Consider the following 27602-nt stretch of genomic DNA (forward strand, 5'->3'; position numbering starts at 1 on the left):
GATTCACTCTTGCACTAATAGTACTTGTAAGCATTATGACAGGAGACAAAGCATTAACATCAAAGACTTAAAAGAGGAGTTCGGTGGTTTTCTGAAAGAAAACATGAATCCCGATGATTTTATAGCTTAGTGTTTCCTAACAATTAGTACTGATAACAACAAAACTATGAGGTAGACACTGTAATTATCTTAATTTTGCTGAATAAAAAATATTCTGAATGGTTCATTTGCCAGAGTTACACAATCAGTATATGGGGAGCCAGATTTTAAGCCCACCACCCACAACAACTCTAACCCCCAATTCAAACATCTCTCATCCTTGGCATAACCCGTGTTATGTTATAAAGCCAAGTCTTTAGAAGGTTTACAGCCCTGAGCTGCTGGCACTCCAATGATCTCATGAATAGGAATGAACTCAAGGACCAAACCTAACATCCACATGTTTGAACATCCTCTTCTGTCTCATAATTCTGGGTCCTAACTACATATCTTTCACATGTGTGGGCCAGGCCTTTCATATCCATTCTCTCATATTACAGAAGAAAGGGAGGCAAAAGATCTTAAAATTGGTGCCAGGTCACACCCTTAGAACACCATTCAGCCTGGACTCAGACCAAGGCACCCTGACCACAGAGCCCCTTTCTTCCTCCTACCATGTTGCTTCCTCCACATCAGAGTGGTGTGCACAACTTCCCCAGGGCGAGAAAGACGGACAGACCTCGAGGTTAAAATATGCTGATTCATTTTGTATGCCTCACCCAGCTCTCATGGCTACCCCTGTGCCCTGTTTTTGAGGTGCTCTGTTTTGAAGGCTTAATTGTGAGGAAAGACGTAATTTGGAGACTCCTGAGGGGCAGGAACATGTGTAGGTCACGATGTCACCTTTGGAAGTTGCACTAGAACCCCGGCGAGCAAACAAGCAAACAAACAAAAAATGCCTTGTAGTTTTTTAGGAGGCAGAGTTAGATACTTCTCTCTCTTGCCCCCCCCAAATAGCATTTAAAAAAAGCAAAATTTGTTAGGACCAACCTTGTCAGAACTCTGAGGTTAGATAAACAGCCAACCAGCCATCTAGCCAGCTTTGCTGCTTTCTACTCCAGGACCATGTTCCTCCCTCGTCCAGGCTCAGCACCCAGCTCAAAGCAGCAGCTCTCCATTCCAGCTGGGGACCCCGGTCCCAGCCTTCTAAAAGGGCAGATCAGACTTTCTGCACATATATTGGGTCTGTCTGTTAGCACTGGTGGAGTGGTTCTCCAGAGGGCTGAAGTTTCAAAGCAAACGTCTGGGTTTCCTCCATTTTGAAAGTGGGCAGGGGAGAGAAACGGGCAGCCTAGCTCTAGCATTGCAAGGTGTATTGAAAGGCCTGTAACTGCCTGAGGCAAGAGAACACAGGCAATATGAAGTTTAGGCCAGTAAGGTCCCCGAGCCTGGAAGAGCTACTTTGGGAAGTTTGATGTGTAAAAGGAATCTATAAGATTTGTAAAGCAACCGTGTAAAAGGGGATTTAAAAAGCTGTGCGTACTTGCACCCACAGTACTCAGAAAAGAGTAAGTTCGAAGCTTTTACCTCTGCTGTATTTCTAAACCCTTTGCCCTGGAGTGAATTCCAACTTCTCGTCCTCCATGTATTAGGGAATAGACCCGATCACCAAAGGGTTTTCTTGGCTGTAATCTTTATGGAGCGCTGGTTGGGAGAAGGTGAGGGTCTCTACTCTGGTGAAGAGTTACAGCTCTGGAAGCCCACAGAGGCAATTCTGCTCTGTCCTAAGGAGTCTCTATGTATCATAACGGACTCGATGGCAGTGATTTGTTTGGTTATTATATATATACAAATCTCCAAGATTTTTTGTCCCATGGCACCACTGGATGGGTCCGATTTGTCAATCTCTTGATTAGTAATACAGAGCAGACCGTGATGCCTCTCACGGACCTCTGCACCTATCTCTCACGGACACTCATTGCCATCCAGTCATTTCTGACTCTTAGCAACCCGAGAACTGTCCATCTTAATGGGGCGTAAAAAGCCTCATCTTTCTCATGCAGAATGGCTAGTGGTTTCAAACTGCTGACCTTGAGGTTAGCAGCCCATCTTGAGAACCACTTCACCATCAGAACTCTGAAAAACTTCTCTAAGTGCTCAATGAGTGCCCTAGCACAGAGGCGATCAGAAAAGATGCCAACGATGATTTTTAAAATTTATTTTAATTTAGGCTGCAGTGAGTACACACGATTAGGTTTGCACCGAAATAGTTTAGAAAATTTGACTTTGTCAGGAGTTCATCTAATCAATTTTATCCGAACACTTTTATCATTAGATTTTGATTTAGTATTAGATAAAAATTCTTTATTTTTAAAGAAGAGTAATCAAGGACTTAGTTAAATATTTTTCAAACAATGGTATCTTGAAATCTGCTAAATTAAATTCATATTTATATTGAGAGGAAATTGTTTTTTAATTGACATAGGCTATTCTGTGTGAAAGATTTACCTCTGGCATCACACCGTGAAGCACATAATTTGGAAAATTTTATTTTTCTCTGTTTACATTTTTCATACAGTTAACAGCATTTTAAAATGCAAAACTGTCCTTTTGCAAGAGTTAAAAGGGGGGCTTTGAAATGTGTGTGTGTGTGTGTGTGTGTGTGTGTGTGTGTGTTTTCCTCCCGACTCATTCGCCGCAGAGGAAGCAGAACCAGGTATTTTAAAGTATTGGAGGACTCACGAAGAGAATGGGAAAACTTCAGGGTTCCCGTCTTGGGAAATAGCAGCAGGGTGTACATTGCATAGCGATCCCGTCAGTTCCATTTTGAGCTGTCAGAAACAAGGAGGGCATGCCTAGCTGCGGTGGCTTTGCATGTCTGTCCCTCTCCACGGTCCTGATAAGATCCGGCTCATTTACTGAGGGCGATGGAACCTGTTCAAACCGCCTCAGAGCTCAGGGTCAGTGTGTTCGGTACCAGGTACCAGCCTCACTGCACGGGATGGAGGCTGACTCCCAGCGCAGTCGCAATGGAAATACAACCGTTTCACATACTTTATCTTTTCTCTTTGCAGGATGAGTAAGAGATACTTACAGAAAGCAACAAAAGGAAAGCTGCTAATAATAATATTTATTGTAACCTTGTGGGGCAAAGTTGTATCCAGTGCAAACCACCATAAAGGTAAGGTCTTTTGTTTTCTTTCTCAGCTCCCTGGGGAAAGTGACTCTGCTGAAGACAGACTGTAGTGTTTGTTCTGTTTCGATGTGTCTGTTAAGTTGTACAGGCATCGGCCACGCCTCGTGAGCCTCTTTACATAAACATGCAGAGGTGCTGCTGTTGTGAGGTGCTGTCGAGCCTGTTCCGACCCAGAGGGCCCCTATGCACAGCAGAAAGAAAGTGCCCGGTTCGTGCCCTTCTTCCCATTGCTCCTGTGTTTGAGCCCGAATGCAGAGACCATTATCCTTACACTGGCTGTCCTGGAAGAGGAATGACTATTTAAATATTTCCAGAACTCAGCTATTTGGGCTAGTAACATTCAAAGATTATGAAATGATGACTCTGACCTTACCCCGTGTATTTGCGTTTTAAGACAGTAATGTGAAAATAGGTCCAGGAGGCATAGTGGGTTACAAGTTGGGCTGCTCACCCCAAGGTCAGCAGTTCGAATCCCTCAGCCACTCCAGAGAAGAAGAACAAGACTTCCATCTCTCATAAAGCGTGTACAGTCTCAGACACCCAGAGTAGTTCTACTCTGCCCTCTAGGGTTGCTCCGGGTCAGAATCAACACGATAGCAGTCGCTTTGGTTTTTGGTTTTGGATGTGAAAATGTTGACATACTGCAATAAAGATACATTCTATAATACGATAAACCTCATAAGAACCTTTAATGGTGTATATCTTAATAGTATGTATTGTGTACAATGTATTCTCATGCCATATGTAGGTCATGCTTCTTCAATATGAAGACAAGTGAAGATAGTCTTTTACCTTGTGCCACTTTGGCCACCATTTCGACACTCTCCTTAGTTGGTTAGTCAGCACTTTCCATTCTGTCCTAAGAATACTTGATGTATAGATACATATTAAGCTCGAAAGCTGAAAATTATGCCCTTTCTGTCCTCTTTCCTGGTTATAAAGTTCAGGGCAATGAATAGCTGCCTTTTTCAAATGACTGGTTGACACTGCTGGGGAAGTGATCCCTAAATGACTATCTATAAAATTTTTGTACAGGGTTTTAGCAGAAATATATTATTTTTAGGAGAAAGATCCTTGTAGCTAGTTATGACAAAAATGTTTTATAAACCTAGCCTACATGTATCATAAGTCTGAACCTCAATGCTAATTTCTTTTTTGGTTCTCTTAATGCTTCAATCAGATCTGTCATTATTACCTAATTTCAATGACACTTCAGATCATGTGGTTTTGTCTGCAAGGTGTACAAACATAGTTATTGTTTTTATTGCTGCTGAGTTTCTCAGATTTTCTGGTATTTTAGTGATGATATTATGATATTATCTTCAGTATTTAGAGTTTCTCAGATTTTCTGGTATTTTAGTGATAAGATTATGATAATGAGTATTTATGAACTTATCAATAACTTTTGAGAATGAAATAGTAATTAAAAGAAAAAAAGGATAAACATTTTAAAGATTACTGCTCAATTATTGTAACAAATAATGTAATTCAGTATAGAAAGAATTTACCAAACAATTTTGTTCATCCTATTAATGAAATATGAGAAATATTACACTCTGGCAATTTACAATTAGATACATATGTTACATGTTATTCTATGATTGGAATTGATAATAAACATTGTGGTGGCATGTATGGTCTGTAAAGAGAGGAGGTCCATTGGGTGGGAGGGGAAACACCATAAATTACTACCCTAGTTGCCAGCAGCCACCCTAGTTGCCAGCAACATCATGGTCATTCACTGGGCAGTGTAAATACTTACTTCCATAGTCTGTTTGTAAGTGAAGAGGAAATTAAGGGTGCCTTAATTCTGTTATGCTTATATTTGCTACACATGTATGTTTAATTTGTATTACATGGAACATTAACAGAGGGGAGGAAACATGGTGTGAGGGAGTGATGCTGATAAGACAAACCTCTGCTCTTTGTATTTAAAACCAAAAATAGAAATCTTTTAGGAATGAGATAGTTTTATTATAAGATCCTTCATAGTCTTTCTTTTGAAACTCCATTTTCACAGAAGTTCATATTGAGTCCTTTAAAAATCTATCTTAACAGTTTTAACATGTTATGGTATATGCTAACTCCCAAACTAAGATCTCTACAAACTTTTGAGCAAGAGAATATATGAACTTGCACATTTTGTCAGAGAATTTACTTACATTGCCAAATCCAGTATGTTTTATAAGATAAAGGGGGCTTGTTGTTGGTGTGTTTGGTTTATTACTGTTCCATTTCCACCCTGATAATGATGTTTTGAATGAAAGTTTCAGAAAGGGAACTAATTTTTCTTTCTTTCCTATTTCCTTTCTTTCTATTTTTCATTTAAAAGTATTTTAAATGTGTATTTGAATGTTTTATACATAAAAGTATATAGAATGTATATATACGTTGTAGCGTGTACTAATAAAATGAGCACCAGTCTACTAACTACCCAATTGAGAAATGTGGCACCTATTAGTCTTGAAGCTGTCTATATCTGCCATCTGATACCTTTGCCGTTTTGACCCATGGTAAACTTTGTGCCATTCTAAAATTTGTGATTATTATTTCTTTGGTTTTATTTCAAATAGCTCTAATGATTCATTGCTTACTTTGGTTGTTTTTGTGTGCATGTTAAGAGTATTATGTTGTACTTCTGTTGTTGTATAGTATTACCATTTTGCCCAATAATATGCTTTGAAGATTCATTATAGGTAGTTGAGTTATTGTAGTGGCTGCTGTTGAGTAGGCTTTGAGTCATGGTGACTCCATGCACAACAGAATGAAATACTGGTTGGTCCTGCAGAATTTTCAAAATCATCGGCATGCTCACGTCCATTGTTGTGATCACAATATCTTTTGAGTGTTGTGATCGTAGGATTTTCATCAGTTCATTTTTAATAGTAGACTACCAGACATTTCTTCCTAGTCTGTATTAGTTTGGGAGCTCTACTGAAACTAACTGACCATGCATGCTGTGATTTGACTATCAGGAATCTAACCTCTAGCATCATAGTAAAACATACACCTCCAGAGTTTGGCAAGGTGATTGTTTACATGTAGTTTTAATTCACTAATTTTTTGCTCTTGCTCAATATTTTGATGAAGGTACTACAGTTGATGATTTCTTTTTCTTGTACATAAACACTTGGTGTTCTTTTTCTTACTGTAATGAGCATGGCTCATATAAATATTCCTGTACTTATCTCCTGGTGCCTATGCGCCAAGGCTTCTCTAGAGCACATTCTCAGAGCAGCAGTGCTGGTTCACAGACGTGCATGTCTGAAATCTTACCAGACATTTCAAATGGTTTTCTGACATGGTAGCACTAGTAGAGTTGTTCACAATATTTCCTAATTATATCTTAAATATCTGATATATCTTAGTTACACTTCCACTTTCATTCAGCATATCTCATGCTAAATCTTTTTTCCCCTTGATTAGTCTCACCAGAAGTTGACCAATTTTATTAGCTTTTTCAAATAAAATACTTTTGTTGATCCTCTAATTAATATCTTTCTTATTTTATTGCCTTCTGTTATTATTTCTATAATTTTACTTGTATTTATGTAGCAAACATTATATTTAATATATAATTAAATTAAATATTAATATATAATTAATTATATATGTTAGATTTATGTGGGGAAATAAAACTTTCCTCAGTACTCCTATAAAACCCCCTGGTCTACTGAGGCTCTTCACATACATAGATCTGTAACTATCTGTGTAGTTAATTGTTCTGATGCAAAAAGATAATAAAGCTTAACCTCCTAAGATAGCCAAATGGTTGAAGACTGAATAAGGTGAATAGGTTAAGCTATCAGATTCCAGGACGAGGGGAAATCTCACTCCCTAGGTGTGAATCCCAGGTCATGGAGACACCTGAAGTTTCCTTGGCCCTAGAAGAGCATATGAATATTCCAATAATAAGGGTGATAACATAGAATCCTTTTATCTCATCTCAAAGCAGCAAAATATTTTAAAGAGAGGTAGGGCATTTTATTCAGCTGAATAAAGCATTTGAGAGAGAGAGAGAGAGAGAGAGAGAGAACGCACGAGGAAATGACTCACAGTTGTGGAGGCTAGGAATACTAAATCCAGGGTCAAACATCAGGCTGGATGCTTCCTCTGATTCATATGAGTGCAGGAGCTGCTGGACCTAAAATCAGCAGTCAGATGGCAAGATGCTGGGTCACAGGACTCCAGGACCTCGTGACTCTCAAAATATGCAGGTCACGTTGTCGGCTATTGGCTCATGTCTCAAGAACTTGAAGTGAGATTAGTGAGAGAAAGAGAGAGCTTTTCTAGAATATCCACATATATTGGAAACAGGCCCCACCTCCAAGAAAACTCTCCATGCATCGAACACAGAATGGAAGATAGCACTAAGAATCATGGCCTAACATGTTGACACATAAAATTAGACATCACAGTCCACCACTTGTCATCTTGTTACCTGCACAAATCTCTTTAAACCATATATGATATCTAACTAAAGACAATTATAAAGTTGTACTTACATCTAACATGATGGAACTAGCATGGGTACAACCCCAAATCACTTGCCGCATTTACATCTTATATTTTATATGTGAAGGAAGAAAAGAGGAAATGAAGCAAACATATTTGCAATATGTCATATATGTTATATACATACCCATAAATATGTAAACACATAGCCACACACACAAGTTGGAGCTTCAAAAAGTTCATGGAAAAATGGAACTAAATGATAACTAAATTTTTTCACGAACTTCTGTATATGTATACACATGTTCCCATGTTATAAAGCAAGAAAAATATTCATAACAAGTACCGCCCTTATTTCTGTGGTATTTAGAACTTCCTTCATAACATTCACAGTTATAGTCATAACAATTACAGTCCTTATTTATGTGGTTATGACTGTATTTATGACTACTTCCTTCCACCATTCATATTCCCTCTTCTGTGATCCCATATTCACTTTGCTCCCAGCAAGTATCTCACTTGATCATGGTCTTTTGCCTGATAGAGTGACATTCATTCCTCGAGGGTTTGGTAAATAGTCACATTGAAATGGGATTGGTAAAGTTTTTCATTGATTTTAATCACAGGACATGCTAATGCTAAGAATTCCCTAAGGAATTCTAGTATATTCCAGACATATTGTTCTTTACCTTCTAGTCTAGTACATACCAGACATATTCTTCTTTACCTTCATCATGAAATATCAATACTATTTTCCATTGATACCTAGAATAAGCCACAATAGGGCAATATCATAACTTCTTTTTTTCTTGCCCATTGATCCAGGCATGTAAGGAGTCCCAAGGTTCCAGGTAGCATCCTTCAATTCCAGTTCAGTGGAATCACAGCTATGTTTTCAGATAGCAGCAAGCATCCCTTTAGGAGCAATAGTTCTATAGCCTCATAGGTTCATATGGATAGGAAGCAACATTTTTCATTTTATTAGGAATAACAAATAGTAAGTTGTCCCACTCCCATCTCCATCCCTGGACACATGGATTTTGATTATAGGAATGAAATCACACCATATATTGCAAGCTGGTTAAGAGTAAATATGGCCTCTTGGAGAACATTTCTCCAATCCTACAAAACATTGACATGGTACCTGTGTGTGTAGGATGCTACTGCATCATTTTTTCAAGTCAGCTGCTTCAAAATATTGGGAAACAGGGGAAGGACAGAGGATTACCTGCATACAGGCCCATTTACTGGGAAATGAGTTCCTTAATCTCAGGTAATGCTGTGAGGGATGCGATGATGGTAGATGAAGCATTCTGTGAGTTCTTGGATGGTAATTTAAGCAGAAGCATTGGTTACTGGGTAGAAAAATCCACTTCCAGAATATTGTATTTTTGGATATATTAGACCCATGTAAATATAGTATACACATATATAATGAGAAACCATGCATGCATAGTTTATGCATGCATAAGAAACTACTGTGTGAAGAGTTGTATAGTTTATATAAAAAAGATGCCTTATTTATTTTAATAAAAAATATGGTGCCTCTGGTAGTAAGATTAAAATACTGCCCTTTCCATGATGGATGTGGTCCAATGGAATCAACCTGCCACCAGATAGCTAGCCAATCACTATGAAGAACGGCGCTCTATTGGTGACTCAGAGGTAGCCTCTGCTGCTGGTAAATTGGGCACTCAGCAGTGATTGTGGCCAACTTTGTCTTGGTGAGTGAAATTCCATGTTGCTGAGTCCATGCATAACCTCCATTCCCGCCACCATGGCCACTTAAAGTGGTGCCCACACACCACACAGAATCATCTGTAATCCAACCACGAGTTTTCTCTTCCTCAACCATTTGGTCCGGAGGCAATGAGTACAGACTTAGTTACAGGAGAAAGTGGATCACGTGGCCAACTCCTGTAACTTGCTTGTGCCTACAGCACTGCCTCACATCTGACCTTGTACATACCTCTTCCATTTAAGGATGGGATGGTGCTGTGCGTGCCAAAATGTATGACTCTCTATGGATAATGCAGTACACAGTTTGTGATGGGCAGGTTGGTCCACAGGGTGATTTTATGGTCTATGGTGATGAGTTCAGTCTCTACTAAAGTCTCATAACAAGCCAAACTATATTTCTCAAAATGAGAGTAGTGATCTGTAAAGGATGTCAGAACTTTGCCCCAAATTCATAAATGTCTGCACTGTGATGCTCCAATAGGAGCCTCCCAAAGACTTCAAACTAGAATCTCTATTTACTACTGACACTTCAAGTATCATTGGATCTGTAGGATAATATGATCCAAGTGGCAGAGTGGCTTCAACAGTAACCCAAACTTGTTTCAGAGCCTTCTCTTATCTGGGCCCCACTCAAAGCTAGTAGCTTTTGTAGTTACTTGATAAATAAGTCAGAGTAGCACATCTAAATGAGAGTTCTGTTTTTCCAAAATCCAGAGTCCCAATAGGTGCGGTTCCTCCTTTGTAGTTGTAGGATGATTCTAATGTACCAACTTATCCTTTACTTTAGAAGGACTATCTTGACGTGTTCCATACAATTGAATGAGTAGAAATTTCACTGAGGTGAAAGGTGTCCTAATTTTGTCTGGCTAATTTCCTACCTCTTGTATTTAAATAAGATAAACACAACTGGAGTCATTGATACTTCTTCTTTACTAGGTCCAATCAGCACAATACCATCAATATGATGGATCATTGTGATATCTTGTGGAATGGAAAGATGATCAAGGTACCTGTTGGCTAGAATATGACAAGGGTTGAAAAGTTGGTATACGCAGAGTTAGGACAGTCCAGGTATATTGTTGGCTTGGAACCTGGATGTAAATTGCTTCTGATGCTCATTTAAAGCAGGTATGGAAAAAAATTAACTTGTTAGATAAGTAGCTCTGTGCCATATACCAGGCAATGTGTTCATTTACTTGAGCAATCAAGCCACATCTGGAATAGTAGCTGCATTTGGAACCCCACCACCTGGCTAAATTATAATGCGCTGTCATTGTTTAAGAGCCGTTTGTTTTTGCACAAGATGAACAGGTTAGTGGAATATTATAGTGGAAATCACCACACTTGCCAACTGGTGGACTATTTTTGCAAACCTTCTAGGAATATAGTATTGTTTGTGGTTTACTATTTTTGTATATATAAATAGTTCTAATTCCTCCCCTTACTACATAATAGCCCTTACTTCATATATCAGGGATACATTGTGAGGATTCTTTTAATATGAGTGTGAAAAGAGGTATATCTATGAATATATATATATATATTTTTTAATTATGTAATATGGAACTGGTAAAATAATACAGAATGTGTTTCAGGACCCACTGTGATACAGACTTGAGCTAAAGCTCCATTAATAGTCTCATTTCAGTATGCCCCTACTTAGATTAGTGGGCCAAAGTCATGTTGTAGATCACCTAGAAGTAGTGTTATTAAGTGCTAGCATTCAATAATTCCTTTGGTGAAGACAAGGATAAAGATTAGCCATGTAACTGGGCTTAAAAAATTTCATAGAAAACTGTGATTAGAAGATAATAGCATTTTATCCATTTAGTTTTTGAAGCACATTTTTATAATATTTTGGCAGTAAAATGAGGTCCTTCTAACCACCTTACATTCAAAGGTGCTACTCCCTCAAGTCTGGGAATTAATGAAGGGTCATGAATATTTATTCTGGTGGTTCAAATTAGGACTGCCAATCACGTCTTATTCTTTTACAGACATAATAAATATTTAATAAATTGCCTATGTAATTTACTCCAAGGGATAGCATAACAAAGTATCCAACATCACGAATACAAAGGACTCAGACTATTTGATTATTGCTGTCTGCTAAGGCAGCCACACCCACATTATCTTTGGTAGTTAACTACGCTCAGTTGGCCAGTACCATCATGGCATCCATCTTCTTTATTGTATTTATATGTCTTAATCCAATTTTGGATGATCCACTGTCAAATCTGACTTGCATAAAATAGCAATCAGAGCTGTCATAAAGGATGTTCTCTTTATAAATTTCTTCCCCACTAATTCATTAAAATATTTTTTCCTCTAGGCACTCTATGGTGGGTGTGTAAATCCAACTTGGGAAATCTATCCTAAATTGCCAGTTTACTTAAACCTTTGGGTACTTTCTTCTATATTATACCAAAACAGATATGCCATTTGAATTTAATTTAGCACAGGCAACCACTCAATCCAAGTTTCAAAGAACCAACCAAATGAACTTTTAGTTCCTTTTCTAATATGTCAAGCTGAAATACTGAATGAAGAGTCTGTGTTTAGTGAACTCGTTTGAATAAACGTAGATTGATACAACTTTAGGTTCCTTGCACCTTTATTTCATACCTCTAATAGCCATTCCAGCACAGATTAGACAGGTTGATTTTGTACATATTAGAAATATTAAGCAGTTCTTTTAGAATGTAGTGTTCTTCCTGTGTCACTACATGTATTTCACCTCTTGAGGCTTCCTGTTACTTAAGTCTGGTCATAAGTCTAAAAGCAAAAGTGAGTGATGAAGGTGGGTCTTGAGTACATTCAACAATAGCTTTTAAGACATATACCTCAAATAATATCTTCTACACCACCCCTGGTAATATCTCAATCAAAGATTCTTAAGGCATAGCTGGGTTAATCTTGCCATATGAGAATGGATTGGATAAGCATTTTGTGTTAGGCTTGGATGACTAGAGAAACAAATCCAAGTATATGTATGTATAATAAAGGGTTTATATCCAAGAGTAATTGTATGTCAGGAAAACATCCCAGCCCAGACCAGATCAAGTCCATAAGTCTCATATTAGCTCATAAGTCTGATACTAGTTCATAAATCTCTCTTCAAACTCATCCAGCCACATACAATGATGCAGAATGCAGGAAGATCATAGGCTGGTGGGTGAAAAGCCTGGCAGATCCAATGGCAGTAGAAGCAACATAGGCCTGGCAGAGGCCTCCACCACATGGCTTGCTCCTGTTTCAGCATGGCTTCATATGGCTTGTCAATAGGAAGGTGAAGCAGAGAGAGTGTTTGGCCCACCTGTAGCGAGGAAATTCCCAGAATCCTCACGAGAAGGCCACACCCACAAGGAGGCATCATCAGGCTATAACTTGATTGACAGGCTAGATTCCACCCCTACACTTATTTATCCAGTTGACATGAAATTATGTAACTACCACTTGTTTTATTTGGGAGGATACCTTAGCACACAGTGATGGAGTTGTATGCTTATTTGGGAGTAAGAGAACTGGCTATGTTGGCCAGAGTGATTCAATGCAGTTAAGAGGATTAATGTTCCCATCTTCCTTATTATCTGCTCATGGGTTCCCATCCCAAGTTTCAAGATCACATTTTACCCCCAATCAATGTAGTACTTAATCCATGACTCTGAAGCATTGAGTTTATCCTTTCTTTCACCACATTGTTTAGTAAAATATAACCAACCAACAAACCTGCTTTCTTATCCTCATTCTGACAAAATTGTGGAAAAGTACAAATATATGATCATTCACAGCCTTGTCTCCCACAAATACTTGACTGAGTGGTTATGTTTTGAATAGGGTTCAGCATTGACTGGGTGGCAGTGAGTTGGTTTTGTTGATTGCTACTTTACACCCTGGATTAGTAGTGCTCCCTTTACCACAGGAGCCAGAGTCATTGTTGCTTTTAAGACTAAATGGGATGATGCAGGAGCCCTGGGGCATAATGGGTTGTGCATTTGGCTGAAAACTCCACATCAGCAGTTCAAAACCATCAACTGATCCCCAGGAGAAAGATAAGACTTTCCCCTTGTGTAAAGATCTGCAGCCTTGGAAATCCACCTGGGCAGTTTTACTTTTTCTCTAGGAGTTGAACTATACTTAATGACCGTGACTTTTTTTTTTCTTGAGACTTGAGAGTCAATTTGGAAAATTCCTCTTTACAAATTTGTTTCTCTAGAACCAAATATTTTAAGCTGGGTTATAGAGAGGAGGAAAATTAATATATACGATAATAAAATCTTTAACAGTATGTAAAATAGTAAATCTACATATCTATTTCAAAGAAATGGCTTACACAGTTGTGGGGGCTGGCAAGTCCTAACTATTTGGGTCAGCCAACAGTCGAGCAGTGTCTTCTGACTCATGTGGCTGCAGAGGTAGTGACCCTAATATCTGCAAGTTGACTGTAGGCTGCTGGCTTATGGTGCTGTGGGCCTGGTGAATCCCAAAATCTGCATGCCACGTGTCTGACTGATAGCTCACATTCCAGCAATGAAAGGTCAGATGTAGGAGGCGAGAGCAAGAGCAAGACTAAGAGTAAGAGCAAGGAGAGTGCTCTGCCAGATAGTCATATCCCCAAGGAAATAATCCTTCCATCAGATCACAAAATGGGGGAGAGTTCCATTATCCTGAGAAGCATGCCTAGGCTATAATATTAACCGTTTCAGGATGACTCTCTTTGGTATATAAACAGGAAAACCCCAGTATTTTCTAGCACCTGTAGAGTGTCATTCTTCTTGGGTAGCAAGACTATCTTAGCCATTTAATGCTGCTATACCAGGAGGATCCCCGGTGGCTGAGGGAGCTGCAGGTTGGGCTCCTAACCACCAGGCCCTCGGCAGTCAGAAATCACCAGCCGCTCCTCAAGAGAAAGAGGAGATTTTCTATTCCCATACAGATTTATAGTCTAGTAAAGTCACGAGGGTGGGGGTGGTGCGGCACTTCTACTCTGTCCTAGAGAGTCACTATGAGTTTGAATCAATTCAATGGCCGTGAGTTTGGCATTTTCATTTTTCCTAACATAACCTACCACAGTTGGGTGCCTTTAACAAATAAAAATTATTTCCTCCCATGAAATAAGTCTTAGAAATCCAAATTCAGGACACGGGCACTAAGGAAACGATCTGTTTCTTTGTTGGCTCTGTGAGTCGGACTTGTCTCCTCTCAGCTTCTGTTCTTGGGTCCTTGGAGATCTCCTGTGATGCGATATTTGTCTTCCCCATCTGTGCTTGCTGGTTCCTTTGCCTTCACCACCTGCTTTTCATAGCTCACACCCTAGACCAGCGGTTCTCAACCTGTGGGTTGCGACCACTTTGGGGGTCAAAGGACCGTTTCACAGGGGGCGCCTGATTCATAACAGTAGCTAAACTATAGTGATGAAGTAGCAACCGAAATAATTGTATGGTTGGGGGGGCGGTCACCACAACATGAGGAACTGTATGAAAGGGTTGCCATATTAGGAAGGTGGAGAACCACATCATTATACTAATATTGCCTTATAACATAACAAAGAAATCCATACCCAAATGTGATTATAACTCTTGATATAGGGATTAAGATTTACAGCATATATTTTGGGGGAACACAATTCAATTCACAACAGAGGCCAATTCACTTATTACTTACTGTGAAGCAATTTTATAAGAAATCTGTCTTTGTTCCAAAACAATTTGTGTAGGCATTCGGGATGACATTAATAAAGATAAATAACAAGTATTCAACAACAAGTACATATGCAAATATATTTATATATGAGGATGGGGAACTAGATCTATTTTGTAATTTTCATTCTGGTTGTACTTCTTCGAAGACAGATTTGATTGATCTTCTGGCAGCCTATGATATGTTTATTATGTGTTGCAACATTATAATTCAAATGCATTAATTCTTCTGTGGTCTTACTTATCCATTTATCAACTTTCACATGCATGTGAGGTGATTGAAAATACCACGGCTTACTTCAGGCACACCTTAGTCTTCCAAGTGCTGTCATAGGACCCTTAGGAGGACAATGAAATATTCTGGAGTTCCCTTCCTTTTCAATATTATCCATACTTTATTGTGACACACAGAGTTGAATGCCTTTTCTGGTACTGCCTGCTTTCAGCCACGGTGCAGCTGACATCAACAGTGGTAGATCACACGCCGCATTATGTGATCTTCTTGATGCCGCCTCACAGCTTGTCAGGTCCTCTGCCATTAGGTTCAATGTATCAAATCTGGTCTTGAGAGGCTCTTGAAATTCAGGTGGGATGCACTCATGTCATATTTTGGCTTTTTTTTTCCAATTTAAATCTGAATTTACATGTGAGAAATTGATGATCTGTTCCACAGTCAGTCCCTGACCTGTGTTAGTGCTGACATTGAGCTTCTCTATTGTCTCTTCCCGCAGATGTAATGAATTTAATTTCTGTGTATTCTATCTGTACACAGTCTATGTGTACAGTTGCAGTTTATTGTTATTTAAAAATGGTATTCGAATGAAGAAGCCATTCGGTTTGCAAAATTCTACCAGGCTTCTCTATTTCCCAGCTTCCTTTCTATGGCCAAGGTCCTATTATCCAACTCCTATCGTCCCCTCTCCTCCCTTTCCCCAACTTCTGAATTCCAATCCCGAATAATTGTCACTGTACCTTGAATTAATGTTTGATCAATTTCAGACTGAAGAAGTTGGTGGAATTCTTAAGTTCTTCATTAGTAGCTTTAGTTGTTATCTGTATGTTTGAATAACAGTTATGTCAACTGGACCTCCTTATAGGTATATACTTAACATCTTATCACAGACAGCATTGCAATATAGCTCTTGAAATGTTCTTTTCTGATAATGATTTCTAGACCATTCCTCTTTATTTTCATTCTCATCAGAGTAAACCATGTGATTGTCTGATTGACATTAATAGTGAAGATGGTAAGATTTCGTCTTTGGACTCTGGACATGTTATCAGGAGCACCAGTCACTGTCAAAGGACGTCATGTTTGGGAAAGAAGAAGGACAGTGTCAAAGAAGAAGACTCCCACGGAGCTGGATTGACACAGTCCTCATTCAATCATGGCTCAAACATAACAATGAGGGTGCAGGCGGCATAGGATGGGCGGTGCTTTGTTCTCTTGTGCACAGGCTTCTGTGATGGGAACTGACACGAGGGCAGCAGACAGCAGCCACTTCGGTTCACAATCTGTATGTACTCAATTTCATTTTTGGAAACTTCCAGATTTTCTGTACCCATACTGTGTACATTCCATGTATTGGCTAGTTGTAGTAATAGATACTTGCAGCTGTTTCTTCTCATTTTGAGTTTTCCACATCAGTAAGTGAAGGTTCAGAAAGACTTACTCCATCCCTTCATCATGGCCGACTGGAGTTTGAGGAAGGAGCTTTTCCCAGTCCCAGTTTGAGAGCCTTCCAACCCGAGGGGGAAGCTCATCTTCTGGCGCTGCATCGGAAAATGTTTGGCTCAGAGGTTTTCAGTGGGTAATCTCTCAGCAATGGACAGCCTACTCCGTCTTTTGGTACCGTATCTATGTTCTGATGGTATTCACCAGGTTTTCAGTGGTGACTTCATATGAATTAGACAGTGTATTCCTTCTTGGGAGGCTGTCCTTAGTCTGGAAGATCCACTAAACCTGTTCACCTAGGAAGACCAGCTGGTATTTGAAATGCTGGTGAAATAACTTCCGGCATCCACATGCAGGACACCACGGTATGATAAACTGACAAATTGTAGATGAGTGATTTAGGACTATTTAAACATTTTGAATATTTATTATTTAAATTAAAAATGGTTAGAACTATAATTTCATCGTTATAAGTTATTTTTCATAGATAACATGAATTCTTTTGTATTTGTTTATAAGTTGCTCTATGGTTTTTGTGTGGTAAGTTTTGTCAGTCTGTGAAGGCCAAAGAGAACCTGCTTTCTCAAGTATGTAGGAGCAATGTTATACATAGAAGCATTCTGTCAAGCTGATGTGTCCTGTGAATTCAAATATGCTACAGATATTTACTCCTTTGGTCTGGTTGACTCACCAATTACTTAGAGCACATGCTAAAAATCGCTGTATGAGTTTGTCATTTTATTTGGGGTTCTAAAACATTTTGTTTTATGTATTTTCATTTTTATTGGATTTTCATATACTGTGTATTTTTTTAAATTCTGAAGTTTGATCACAGTGTACATTTACTAGTACATTTATACACTTTTATATGTTCAGTATTTGTTGACTTCCTGACTATGAGGATTGGTGTCTCACAGCAACTTTGAAAATTTCCAAGCCATTATGTTTTGAAATATTGCTTTCACCACTTTCTCTAAGGAATTAGAATTCTGACTATCTGAAGGTCAGCTTTTTAAACTCTGTCTTTGTGTGTTTTATGCTTTATTTATATTTTATACCTTCAAATATTTTCTGGGAAATTTATTCAGATCTTCAGCCATATTATTTCTGCCTTGTTTTGTATCTATATTTTAATACACAGACTGAATTTTTGTATCCTATCTTTTCATCAATTTGGTCTTTTCTTTCAAGTATGCCTTATTTTGATATACTTTTATTGGGTTGCTATGATTCAGCATTGACTCATTGGCAGTGAGAATAAAGCAAAATATATTATCATTCATAGTTTCAATTTATTTGCATTCCATTTTATACTAATTTTATATTATTTTCAGTGATTCCACCTCAATGAATCTTCTTTCCTAGAACTTTTGTGCAGTTAAAATGTGTGTGTGCATGAACTAACATTTGGTGCAAAAACATCTGTGAGGATGTTTGAGGTCTGTACTTAGGATGCATTATACTAGAGACAATTTGCCTATACAATGAGTCTTCGGCTTGCTGGAAACAGGACCATGTCAGGCATTCTTGTTTAGGAGATTTATTGAATGAGTGCTCTCAGGAAAAAGAGAGCTAGAAGAGAAAGACCGAGGAGGGGAACAAAAGCTCATCACAAATAGTCCCCACTGGAAACCAATCGTGTTCTAGGCGCAAGTTCAAAAAGGAAATTTGCGCCACAGCTTGCCCCTCACTGTCTACTCTTGTCTCTCTTAGCTACCATTCTCCGCTCAGGGTCTGAGGAGCCTTCCTAAATCAGTGGCTCCTCTTTAAAATCCATTTTCATCAAGTGAACTCCTCAAGTACAGGTTCCATGACTAAATATTTACCCAAGAAGACAACCTCTTCTTTATCCAACATGGTGACTGGTGGACTTGAACAGCCAAACTTGAGGTTAACAGCCCAATGCCACTCGTGTCCTTTGGCTCCTGTTTAGTGGAGGACAAATATCAAAGAAAAGGAGGCAGCTGTAAAATGCAATCAGCTAGTATTCACAGCAAGGGGAGGGAAAGTGAATCAACTGATAAAAAGTTCTTAGCAGGACACCAACAGGTATCTTCACTTAAATCCGCTCCTAGTATTGCCCAGAACCACATCATCACCTGTTTCTCCCATCCTGGTGAAGCTTATCGAAGATTCTGGTTGGTCACACATTCTGAAATGATGGCATGGGGAGGAGTGGCAGAGTAAACTAGACCCTGCACTAACACAGTTGACACCAAGGCCATCACAGGTTCGCATTGTCTCTCTGGTTTCCATTCATTCTTAAGTCCCTCACCTTTAACTCACACTTCTGCTGGTCTAACTAACTCCTCAATGGTGTTTCACCCAGACCTTACTGTACCATGAGTGCTGTGGTTGTTGTCCTTCCACAAGATTGAGCTACTATAACTAGCCATGACAATGACGAGAGATGCTCCAGTGCATCATCTCAGTGATTCACATGTCTTCCTCTCCCCCCTCCCACATCCTGACTCCCCGGGCAACAGCTCTGAAAGACCATTTGCCCATCAATATTTACATCCTTCCTTTTCATGCTGGTCTGTGGGTATCAATAGCCTAAAGTGCCCCCGGAGTGGCTGTAGCTTTATGTTTAGTAACTTCACCCTTCTGGCAGCGATTTCTCTCAGACGCATAGAATCAGTTTTCCTTTTTCCCAGGGATATTTGAGACAGGTTATTTTTAACTGGTATTTTGCTTACTCAGTAATGATTAAACACCTACAACAAGCACTGGGGGTATGACAGTATGAGGTGGCTTGAAAATGATTGTGGGACAATTCCATTATCTTTTTAATCTATTTTTCCTGGACCTTTTGAAGCCCCTTCTTACATTGAGATGGGAACCTAGACAATAAAAAGAAGAATAAATAAAATAGACAATATGTTTACAGCTACATATTCTTTGTTAAAAGTAAAGGAAGACTTTGGTGGGAGAGTTAGATAAAATAAGGCCTTTGAGTAAGACCTAACTTTCCAGTAGTGTCAGCTAGGGTATTTCAGACAGAAATTGTATAGCCCACTCTCCAGTTCAGCAGTGTATTTCAATTATCAAGAGCAACTAAATGTAGAGTGGCGTGACTCCTTTTTCTGAATGTCTTGTAGAAATATTCTAGAAATGTAGAGAATTTGGATTTGATAACCCAGATATCTAAGGCTTAGTAACTCCTTACTAAGACATTCTGGGTTTGGGGAACTAAGTTTCTCATACATTGACAAATACGTTTATTGCTCAAATTGCTGCACAACAAATCTGTCCTGAATTTTCACAATTGTACTGAGTTGGTCATTTGATAGGGATTAACTCAGGGCATTGTGATAGCCAACCAGAAAGTCTTCATAGTATTTCACCCTTAGAAGCAATTACATTCGGCTCAGCTTCAAATATTGGGGATCAGAGAGGAAACATTTTGCATTAGGATTCCAAGTTCCCAACACAAAAAAAACAATAATTCTTAATATGTTTTCTTGCCCTTTCCCCCTTCACTGTATCTAAACTAAATATAAAGAGAATGAGTCATCATTGGTAAGTGGTTTGGAAAGAAGATGTAGTTTGTGTGAAAGAGAAACATAGATAGGTGTTATATATAAAAAGATAAACACAACATTTAGTTGATTAGCTAAGATTTAATATAATATACACACTATAATTTGATCTAATGATAGGGTTGTTATGAGTTGGCATCAATTTGATGGCAGTGACTTTGTTTGGTCCATTAATTAGTGGCACATTGAAAAGCAAGGATATTACTTTGTGGACTAAGGTGCACATGACCCAAACCATTGAGATAGATGACCATTGGCTGCCAGCAATGGGCTCAAGCATGGGAACAATTGTGGGGACAGCACAGGCCTGGGCAGTGTTTCATTCTGCTGTGCATAGAATTGCTATAGGTTGGAAATTACTTGATGGCACCTAACAATAGCAGCAACATCCAGTCGAAAGTCTGGATGATGTTTCAGCTGTTTAAAATTTTAACTCTTAATTTGTTTGCTGTTTCATTTGATGGTTTGTCACCTTATTCAACCATTTCTTAATATATATTGTAAGTGCCTTTAAATTGTGGTAGGTTAGGTCAAGTTCTGGAGATTAAAAAGGGAGCAAAACAAGATCTATGCCTTAGTGGGAACTTACAATAAAAATATTAATGACACATACATATTTAATTACTAATGATAATAAGTGCTATAAAGACTACATTTCACTATGACAGTGGTTCTCAACCTTCCTAATGCTGCAACCCTTTAATACAGTTCCTCATGTGGTGACCCCCAACCATAACATTATTTTCATTGCTACTTCATAACTGTAATTTTGCTACTGTTATGAATTGGGCGACCCCTGTGAAAGGGTCATTCAACCCCCAAAGGAGTCGTGACCCACAGGTTGAGAACCACTAAACTATGATGGTATTATATAAACTATGTAGTGGATGGAGTGAGTTCAAGGACATCTTTTCTAGGACAGAGACATTTGATCTTTGAGCTGAGAGTCAAAGTCAAGTAGACAGAAATGGCGTGAGACGTGTCATCCCAGGCAAGTTGAGCAGCCTGTCTGAAAGGCCAGTGTGGCTGGAGGAAGGAGAGTACGGAGGAGGGGTGCTCTATTAGCTGGGACAGGTGGATGAGGAAAGCCCTTTGAGTCTACGTTCAGATGTTGACTTACTTACAGTTTCAAATGCTTGTTTTGGTAAACAGGAATATTATTACTTGGGCCTCCAGGGCTGGTTTGTATCTGATTTTGATGTACAAAAGAACCATGATTTATATATTATGGTATTTTAAGAATGTTGTTTGTGAAAACAATTAGATTAATGCTGAGAGAGAAATAAAACTAGCCAGAACATAAACAGACTCTGTTCTGGACATTGAATTCAGGTTTTGTTATATATTTTATATGTTTTTCTGAATAATACATGTTTATTTAAGAAACTTAGCAAATAAAAGTATCAAGAGGACAAATCAAGTTACTTATTTCTACTACACAGAAATGATTACTGATAATATTTGAACATATTTCCTTCCATTGTAGTTTATGAGCATATTATGTGTATTTGAAAGCATAGTGCTTGTTCATTGATTTGTTTATTCCTACAGCAATTGATATGGACTACGTGTCAGAGTCTGTGGCTGGGCTAACTGGTGATTTTGGTTTAAACCATGCAGATAAACTTGCTGTTTTCTTGGATTTTCCCTTTCCATATTCTGATTTCTTCTTTTTCTTGTAAAATATGTTATACTTACAGAAGAGGCATAAAATGTTTCTGCGCTGTATAGAGTAATGATGAGGTGAACAACTGCCCTTCTGCGGACCAGAAGGAGAAATAAAATCTTGCTATGCCATCAAAGGCCCCTGTATCCTTCCTCGATGACAAGCCCCTTCCCCCCAAGAGGAAGCGTTTTTTTTTTTCTCCTTCTTTCTGACATATAACCCCTAAACAATAGTGTTTTTCTTTACCTGAGATTTAATGTTGTAAGAATGAAATCCTACTGTGTGGATTTTTTGGTGAGTATAATTTATTTCCTATTGTCAATATTTTCTTTTGAGTTTCATCTGTGTTTTGTTTTGTTTTTCAGTCACATTGTTGTGTAGGATTCTATTGTTTGTATATTTTGCAATTTATCTTTTCTACTTTGGTGGACATTTGGACCTTTATAGTTGTTGGTGATTATAGACAAGCCAGCTGTACATTTATTTTGGTGTAAAATTTCTCCATGCAATATTTCTAAAAGAGGAACTGTGTGGGTCCTTATTTTTCTTTTCTAAAATATAATTTAGTTAGTTTGTTGTTGTTCAGAAGATATACACAGCAAAACATACACTAATTCAACAGTCTCTACGTGTCCCATTTGGAGACATCGATGACATTCAAGTGGTGCAACAAAGCATTCTAACCCTACTTTGCTGAGGTTTCCCTCCCTTAGGGACATAGACTCCCCATCCCAAAGTTCTTTTTAATATTTATTTTAATTTATTATTGATTTGGAGTTAATACATATATCATATTATTCCATAGTTCAATCATGTCAAGTACACTTGCAGTTTCCAAACATTCTTTTTCTTCCTGGACTTCTTCTCCTTTCACTCCCTTTCACTGCTCCCTCCCATCTCCCATCTCCTCCTCCTGTGAAACCCTTATTCTACTTGCTGTCCCCAAAGGTTCATCAGACCTGGGGTTCACACACCAAAAGACATGTAACACAACTTCAGGAAGGTTGGTCCAATAACATAATACTTCTGAGACAAACCTTAATATGAACAAACAAAAACAAAACAAAAATGCAGAGACTGTTGGAAACCAGATCAGGTCGAGCATGCATCAGAGGGGCGATCAACTGGCAAGGTTTTAACAGTTCAAGTCAGGTTTATCCCTTTGACCTTCTATAATCATCTCTCCAATGCACTGTCCCTCAGTTATAGATAGAGGGAGATCACCGGAGGCTTATGTCCTATGTGGTTCCCACAAGTGTATCTTGGGTTCCCATCGTCATCCATAACCTTCTGCAAACCAGATTCTTACAATGTAAGCTCCGATACTAAGCTCTCCTTTGACTTTAGATTATATGATATCTATTAAGTGACTGATGGTGGTGTATTTCTTCCATGCAGACTTAGTTAACATTCTCACTTAGATGGCTGATTGTTTGGAAACAAGTTTTTAAAATCTTAGGCACTATTTTATCTGAAAGCAGGGCATCAACTAATTTCTTCAGCACATTTTGCTATGGCACCCATATCTTCTGTGCTCCCTTCCTGAGGGTGAGTGTGGAGCAGGGCCATGATGTAAGAACTAATTGTTCTTTGGTTGGAAATAGGATTCAGTGTGAGCCCCAAACCCATACCTGGATCTATGTTGTTTTTGTGTGTTTGCAAGTTTTTTCCTACACCTTTGGCTCTCTTTCAAAACCTCCCTGTTAATTTATGGTAGACAGTCTTATCAATCATCACCCTGGGGCATAACAATATTCCATTAATATTGTCTTTGATTAGCCCCTGGTACTAATTTTTTAAAGCCTGTTGAGAGTGGAATATTGGATCAACGTAGGCTAATTCCATTTTACAGTACCTGAATTATTCACTTTTACAGAAGCAATCCTTTCCTGGTTGGATGCTATTTACACAAAAAATGGGAGTTAGTTTTCAGGGAAATTTACAATAACAATCAATGAGAATGTCCATAACATAACAGGTTTGCTGGAATAACACATAGCATATCAGGCATTGGTGAAGCAAGACCAAGTTGTTTGACTACCAATAGTTCAACATTCTCCATACAGCTGCCTTCTGCTTCCTCAGCCATCATGTATGTTCCAACTTAAGATTTCAGGTTACAAGAACGTCTGAGGCAGTATGGTTCACCCCGTGGAGTTTCGTCATCAGATACACTCATGCAGGCTCTGCAGCAGGCCATGCACCCCGAAGATCCAGGAGTCAGTGTCATAGCTCTGACTCCCCAGGATACACCCAGAAGCCCAGGTCAATTTGGCCCATTCTGTGCAGACCACCAAAGACACTACCCCTTCTAGGGTCCCCCCTAGTATATTCACTCATTGATCCCCACAGCTGGAGGTCTTTTATCCTCCCTCTTAGACATGCCCTCTGTGTTCCCCTAGATGTGTTTGCTTCTTTGCCCTCTCCTGACTTGTTTTCCCATCAGCAGCCCTCATCCCTCTGGTAGGGCTGTCTGCCCGTCTGGGGGGACCTTCTCATGGCAGCCACTCAGTAGACAGCTTCCTCTTCCCCTCCCTTGATCATTTGATCCCAGAAGTGCCCTCTGGGAAAGTGACCTTCAAAATAATTACCTAGAACGAATGGTGTCTGGTTCATTTTTGCCAGTCAGCCTCTAGCAGGCTGTCTGGCCCCCTGAGCAGCAGACTGGATGACTACAAACCTGAGTTTGGGCCTATTCTGCTGCTTGTTCCTCCAGCAGTGGCTTCAGACAGTATCTGTCCTTTTGCGACCGACTAATTTCACTCAGCGTAATGTCTTCTTCCAGGTCCCTCCACACGTGAGGTGTTTCATAGTGCATTGTTGTTATTTTAGGGATGTGTAGTATTCTACGTAGTATTTTAGGGATGCGTAGTATTGGATTAAAAAAAAGGTGGTTTTTTTAAAATCCAATCTTATACAGATGGGAATTTAGACTTTTTCCAGCTACTTGCTAACTGTGAACTGTGTGGCAATGAACGTGGGGAAGCATACGTCTGTTCTTGATCTGTTTGTTATTTCTTTTGGGTATATGCCCAGTAATGGTATTCCTGGGTCATGTGGTATTTCAATTGCTATCTGTTTCAGGAATTGCCATATTGCCTTTCACATTACTGTGACTGTTGTGTTGCTTTTATTAATTTGATCCCATCAATAGTTCTTAAAAGAGCAGCGGGCAAAAGAAAACCTTTTGGACTACATGTTTGATTTAAAGAGATATCAAGATATATTCTTGATTTAAGCTTTAAAGATTATCTCAGGTCAATAGTTTCAGGAGTTTATCCAAACTTCCTGGGAATTTGAAATCCTGCCCTTCTTTTCTGGCCTCCCTCCTCTACCTTGGAGCAAGGTACTTCTATAGAATCTTTTATCAAAAAAATCAGTAATTGTGCAGTTTGTCCTGGAGGCAAAAATATACATTCCATATCTTTCTCCTGTTTATGACTCCCCATTCTTCAGGTGAATAGTATGTGGATCATTTTATATAGAGGCACATATTCAACTTTCAAAAATACTTTGGCATATATGTCACATATCATATAATTTAATTATAGTAGAAATAGTTGTGCAATCATCACCACAATCTATTTCAGAACACTTTCTCTTCATACTCCTTGTTGTTAACTCCCCCCTTCCCCCTCCCTCCACTGCCAAGTCTCTAGGTGATTGCTAATCCAGTTACTGTTCCTGTAGATTCCCTATACAAAACATCATAAAAACATAAACAGAAGCAAACAGCAGCAACAACAACAAATCCAACAGTGATGCCCAAACAAAAATATCAATAAGAAAGCAGAAAATATTAAAAACCTAGATAGCTTTAAAATGAGTCAAAAGGTAGATCCCCTCATCTGGTGTTACATTTTGACCTAACTGCATCAACCTGAGGGGCTCATCCAGTCCCTGGTGTGTGGTCAGAGGGGCCTCACTGGAGGCATAATCCATGGGAAGACTCTGAAAATTGATTTGAAGCTTTCACTTCCATCCATAGCTTTCTGCAAACCAGGTGCTCAGAATTTAAGCTTTGATATTGTTCCCGCCTTTGGATTTGAATTTCATTGTTTACAGTCCTTAGATTGTACATGTGGACTTAGTTGACACCTCACTTAGATGGCTGCGTGCTTTATGACAAGCTCCAGATAGTATTTTTCTGATAGCTGGGCACCATCTAGTTTCTTCACTACACTTTGCTAAAGCACCCATATCTTCAGTGACCTCTCCATGAGGCTGAATATCAAATAGGGCCATGTCATAAGAATTAATTATGGTTAGATTGGGGTTAGAATTAAGTAGGAGCTCCAAATCCATTAATATAGATATGATTTATATATGTCCCTGGTTCACTTTAGAGACATCATTATCATGTTATGGTAGAGAATATTAGAAATCATCTACCTAGGGCATAAGCTAGTTCTATTGATAGTGTCACTTATCTATGTAATGGTATATAATTGGAAACATTGTTGAAAAATAAATTTATATATGCATAGGTCACCATTTCGGACCAAAATATATGAATTGTTAGCTTGTACAGTTTAAATGCTTAAGTGACTGAACCCTATTTTTATGAACAGTAGGGGTTGGTGATAGGGAAAAACTTGCAGTAACAGTCACACACACAGAACCATGCCTACCAAAACACACATTCCATGTATTAAAATACTAACTGCATGGTGTACGTTATACGAGGGCATTAAAATAGTGAATATATGGTAATCCCAGTCTACCGTTCATTGGGCATGCTCAAAGCAAGCGAGCTAAACTGAAGTCCAATGACCACCGATTCCTTAAGCTTCGGATGGCAGTCGTATGCTTCTTTTAACAGCCTTATGTCTCAGGCTGTATGTCAGTTCCTTATATCTGCTACAGTTTGAGGTAAAGCCTGGTGTGATTAGTGGGTTTCCAGATGAATCCTTCTGATATGGCCAAGAATTATGTTGTGCGTCTTGAAAGGGCAGAGGATAGCATCCCAGTATAATATCTCTAGCACACAGCCGGGGGCATTAAGGACGAGGTAGAAGCTAGGTCACACTGTCTAATTAGGAACATGTTATCAGGCATTTTCTCCCCTTGGGTTCTCTGTGTGTTGCTAATTGTTGCTTCATCCAGTTTACCCACACGAGAAGTATGATTGCCTTCTCCAAGACATACACGCTCCCCTCCCACTACCTTGATCTGAATTTCCCGTCAGGTTTGCTTGTTACCGTAGCCGTTGGAGTGTCTGGTGGTTTGGGATGATCTTAACACAATAGTGGATCCCAGCACTGGATGATGTTCTCCCTTTCCTCCCCATCTTGAGAAACTGATGCCAACTTAGGTGAGGTTTCCTCTGTGGAAGTGGTTTTTAAGATGTACATAGAAAGGGGGTGACATATGGTTCATGGGCACTAAGTAGGCCCTCTATTTAGTTGCTTGTGTGACTGGGTTAGAAGACTATCTGACCTGAGAGCAGAAGCCTGCCTCTGTCTTGCTGTTGATTCTTTTTTTTTTATTTAATCATTTTATTAGGGGCTCATACAACTCTTATCACAATCCATACACACATCAATTGTGTAAAGCGCATGTGTACATTCATTGCCCACATCATTCTCAAAACATTTCCTTTCCAAATTAAACCCCCAGCATTAGGTCCTCATTTTTCCCCTCCCTCCCC

General features: G+C 39.0%; 1 protein-coding gene across 3 annotated transcripts in view; it reads left to right on the forward strand.

The window, feature by feature from the left end:
• TAFA2 (TAFA chemokine like family member 2) overlaps positions 1 to 27602 on the forward strand; it is a 558734-nt gene that overhangs the window by 346194 nt on the left and 184938 nt on the right. For all 3 annotated transcript variants that reach the window (XR_006680164.1, XR_006680165.1, XM_004700491.2), the window contains exon 2: positions 3054 to 3160. Coding sequence is in view for 1 of the 3 variants with exons in the window: in XM_004700491.2 (XP_004700548.1) it covers positions 3055 to 3160 (106 nt within the window). In the remaining 2 variants the exon portion in view is untranslated. The remainder of the gene's footprint in view (positions 1 to 3053; positions 3161 to 27602) is intronic.

Source organism: Echinops telfairi, unplaced genomic scaffold (assembly GCF_000313985.2).
Source record: "Echinops telfairi isolate 266 unplaced genomic scaffold, ASM31398v2 ScPeMD7_2;HRSCAF=8, whole genome shotgun sequence".
Taxonomy (NCBI): Eukaryota; Metazoa; Chordata; class Mammalia; order Afrosoricida; family Tenrecidae; genus Echinops; species Echinops telfairi.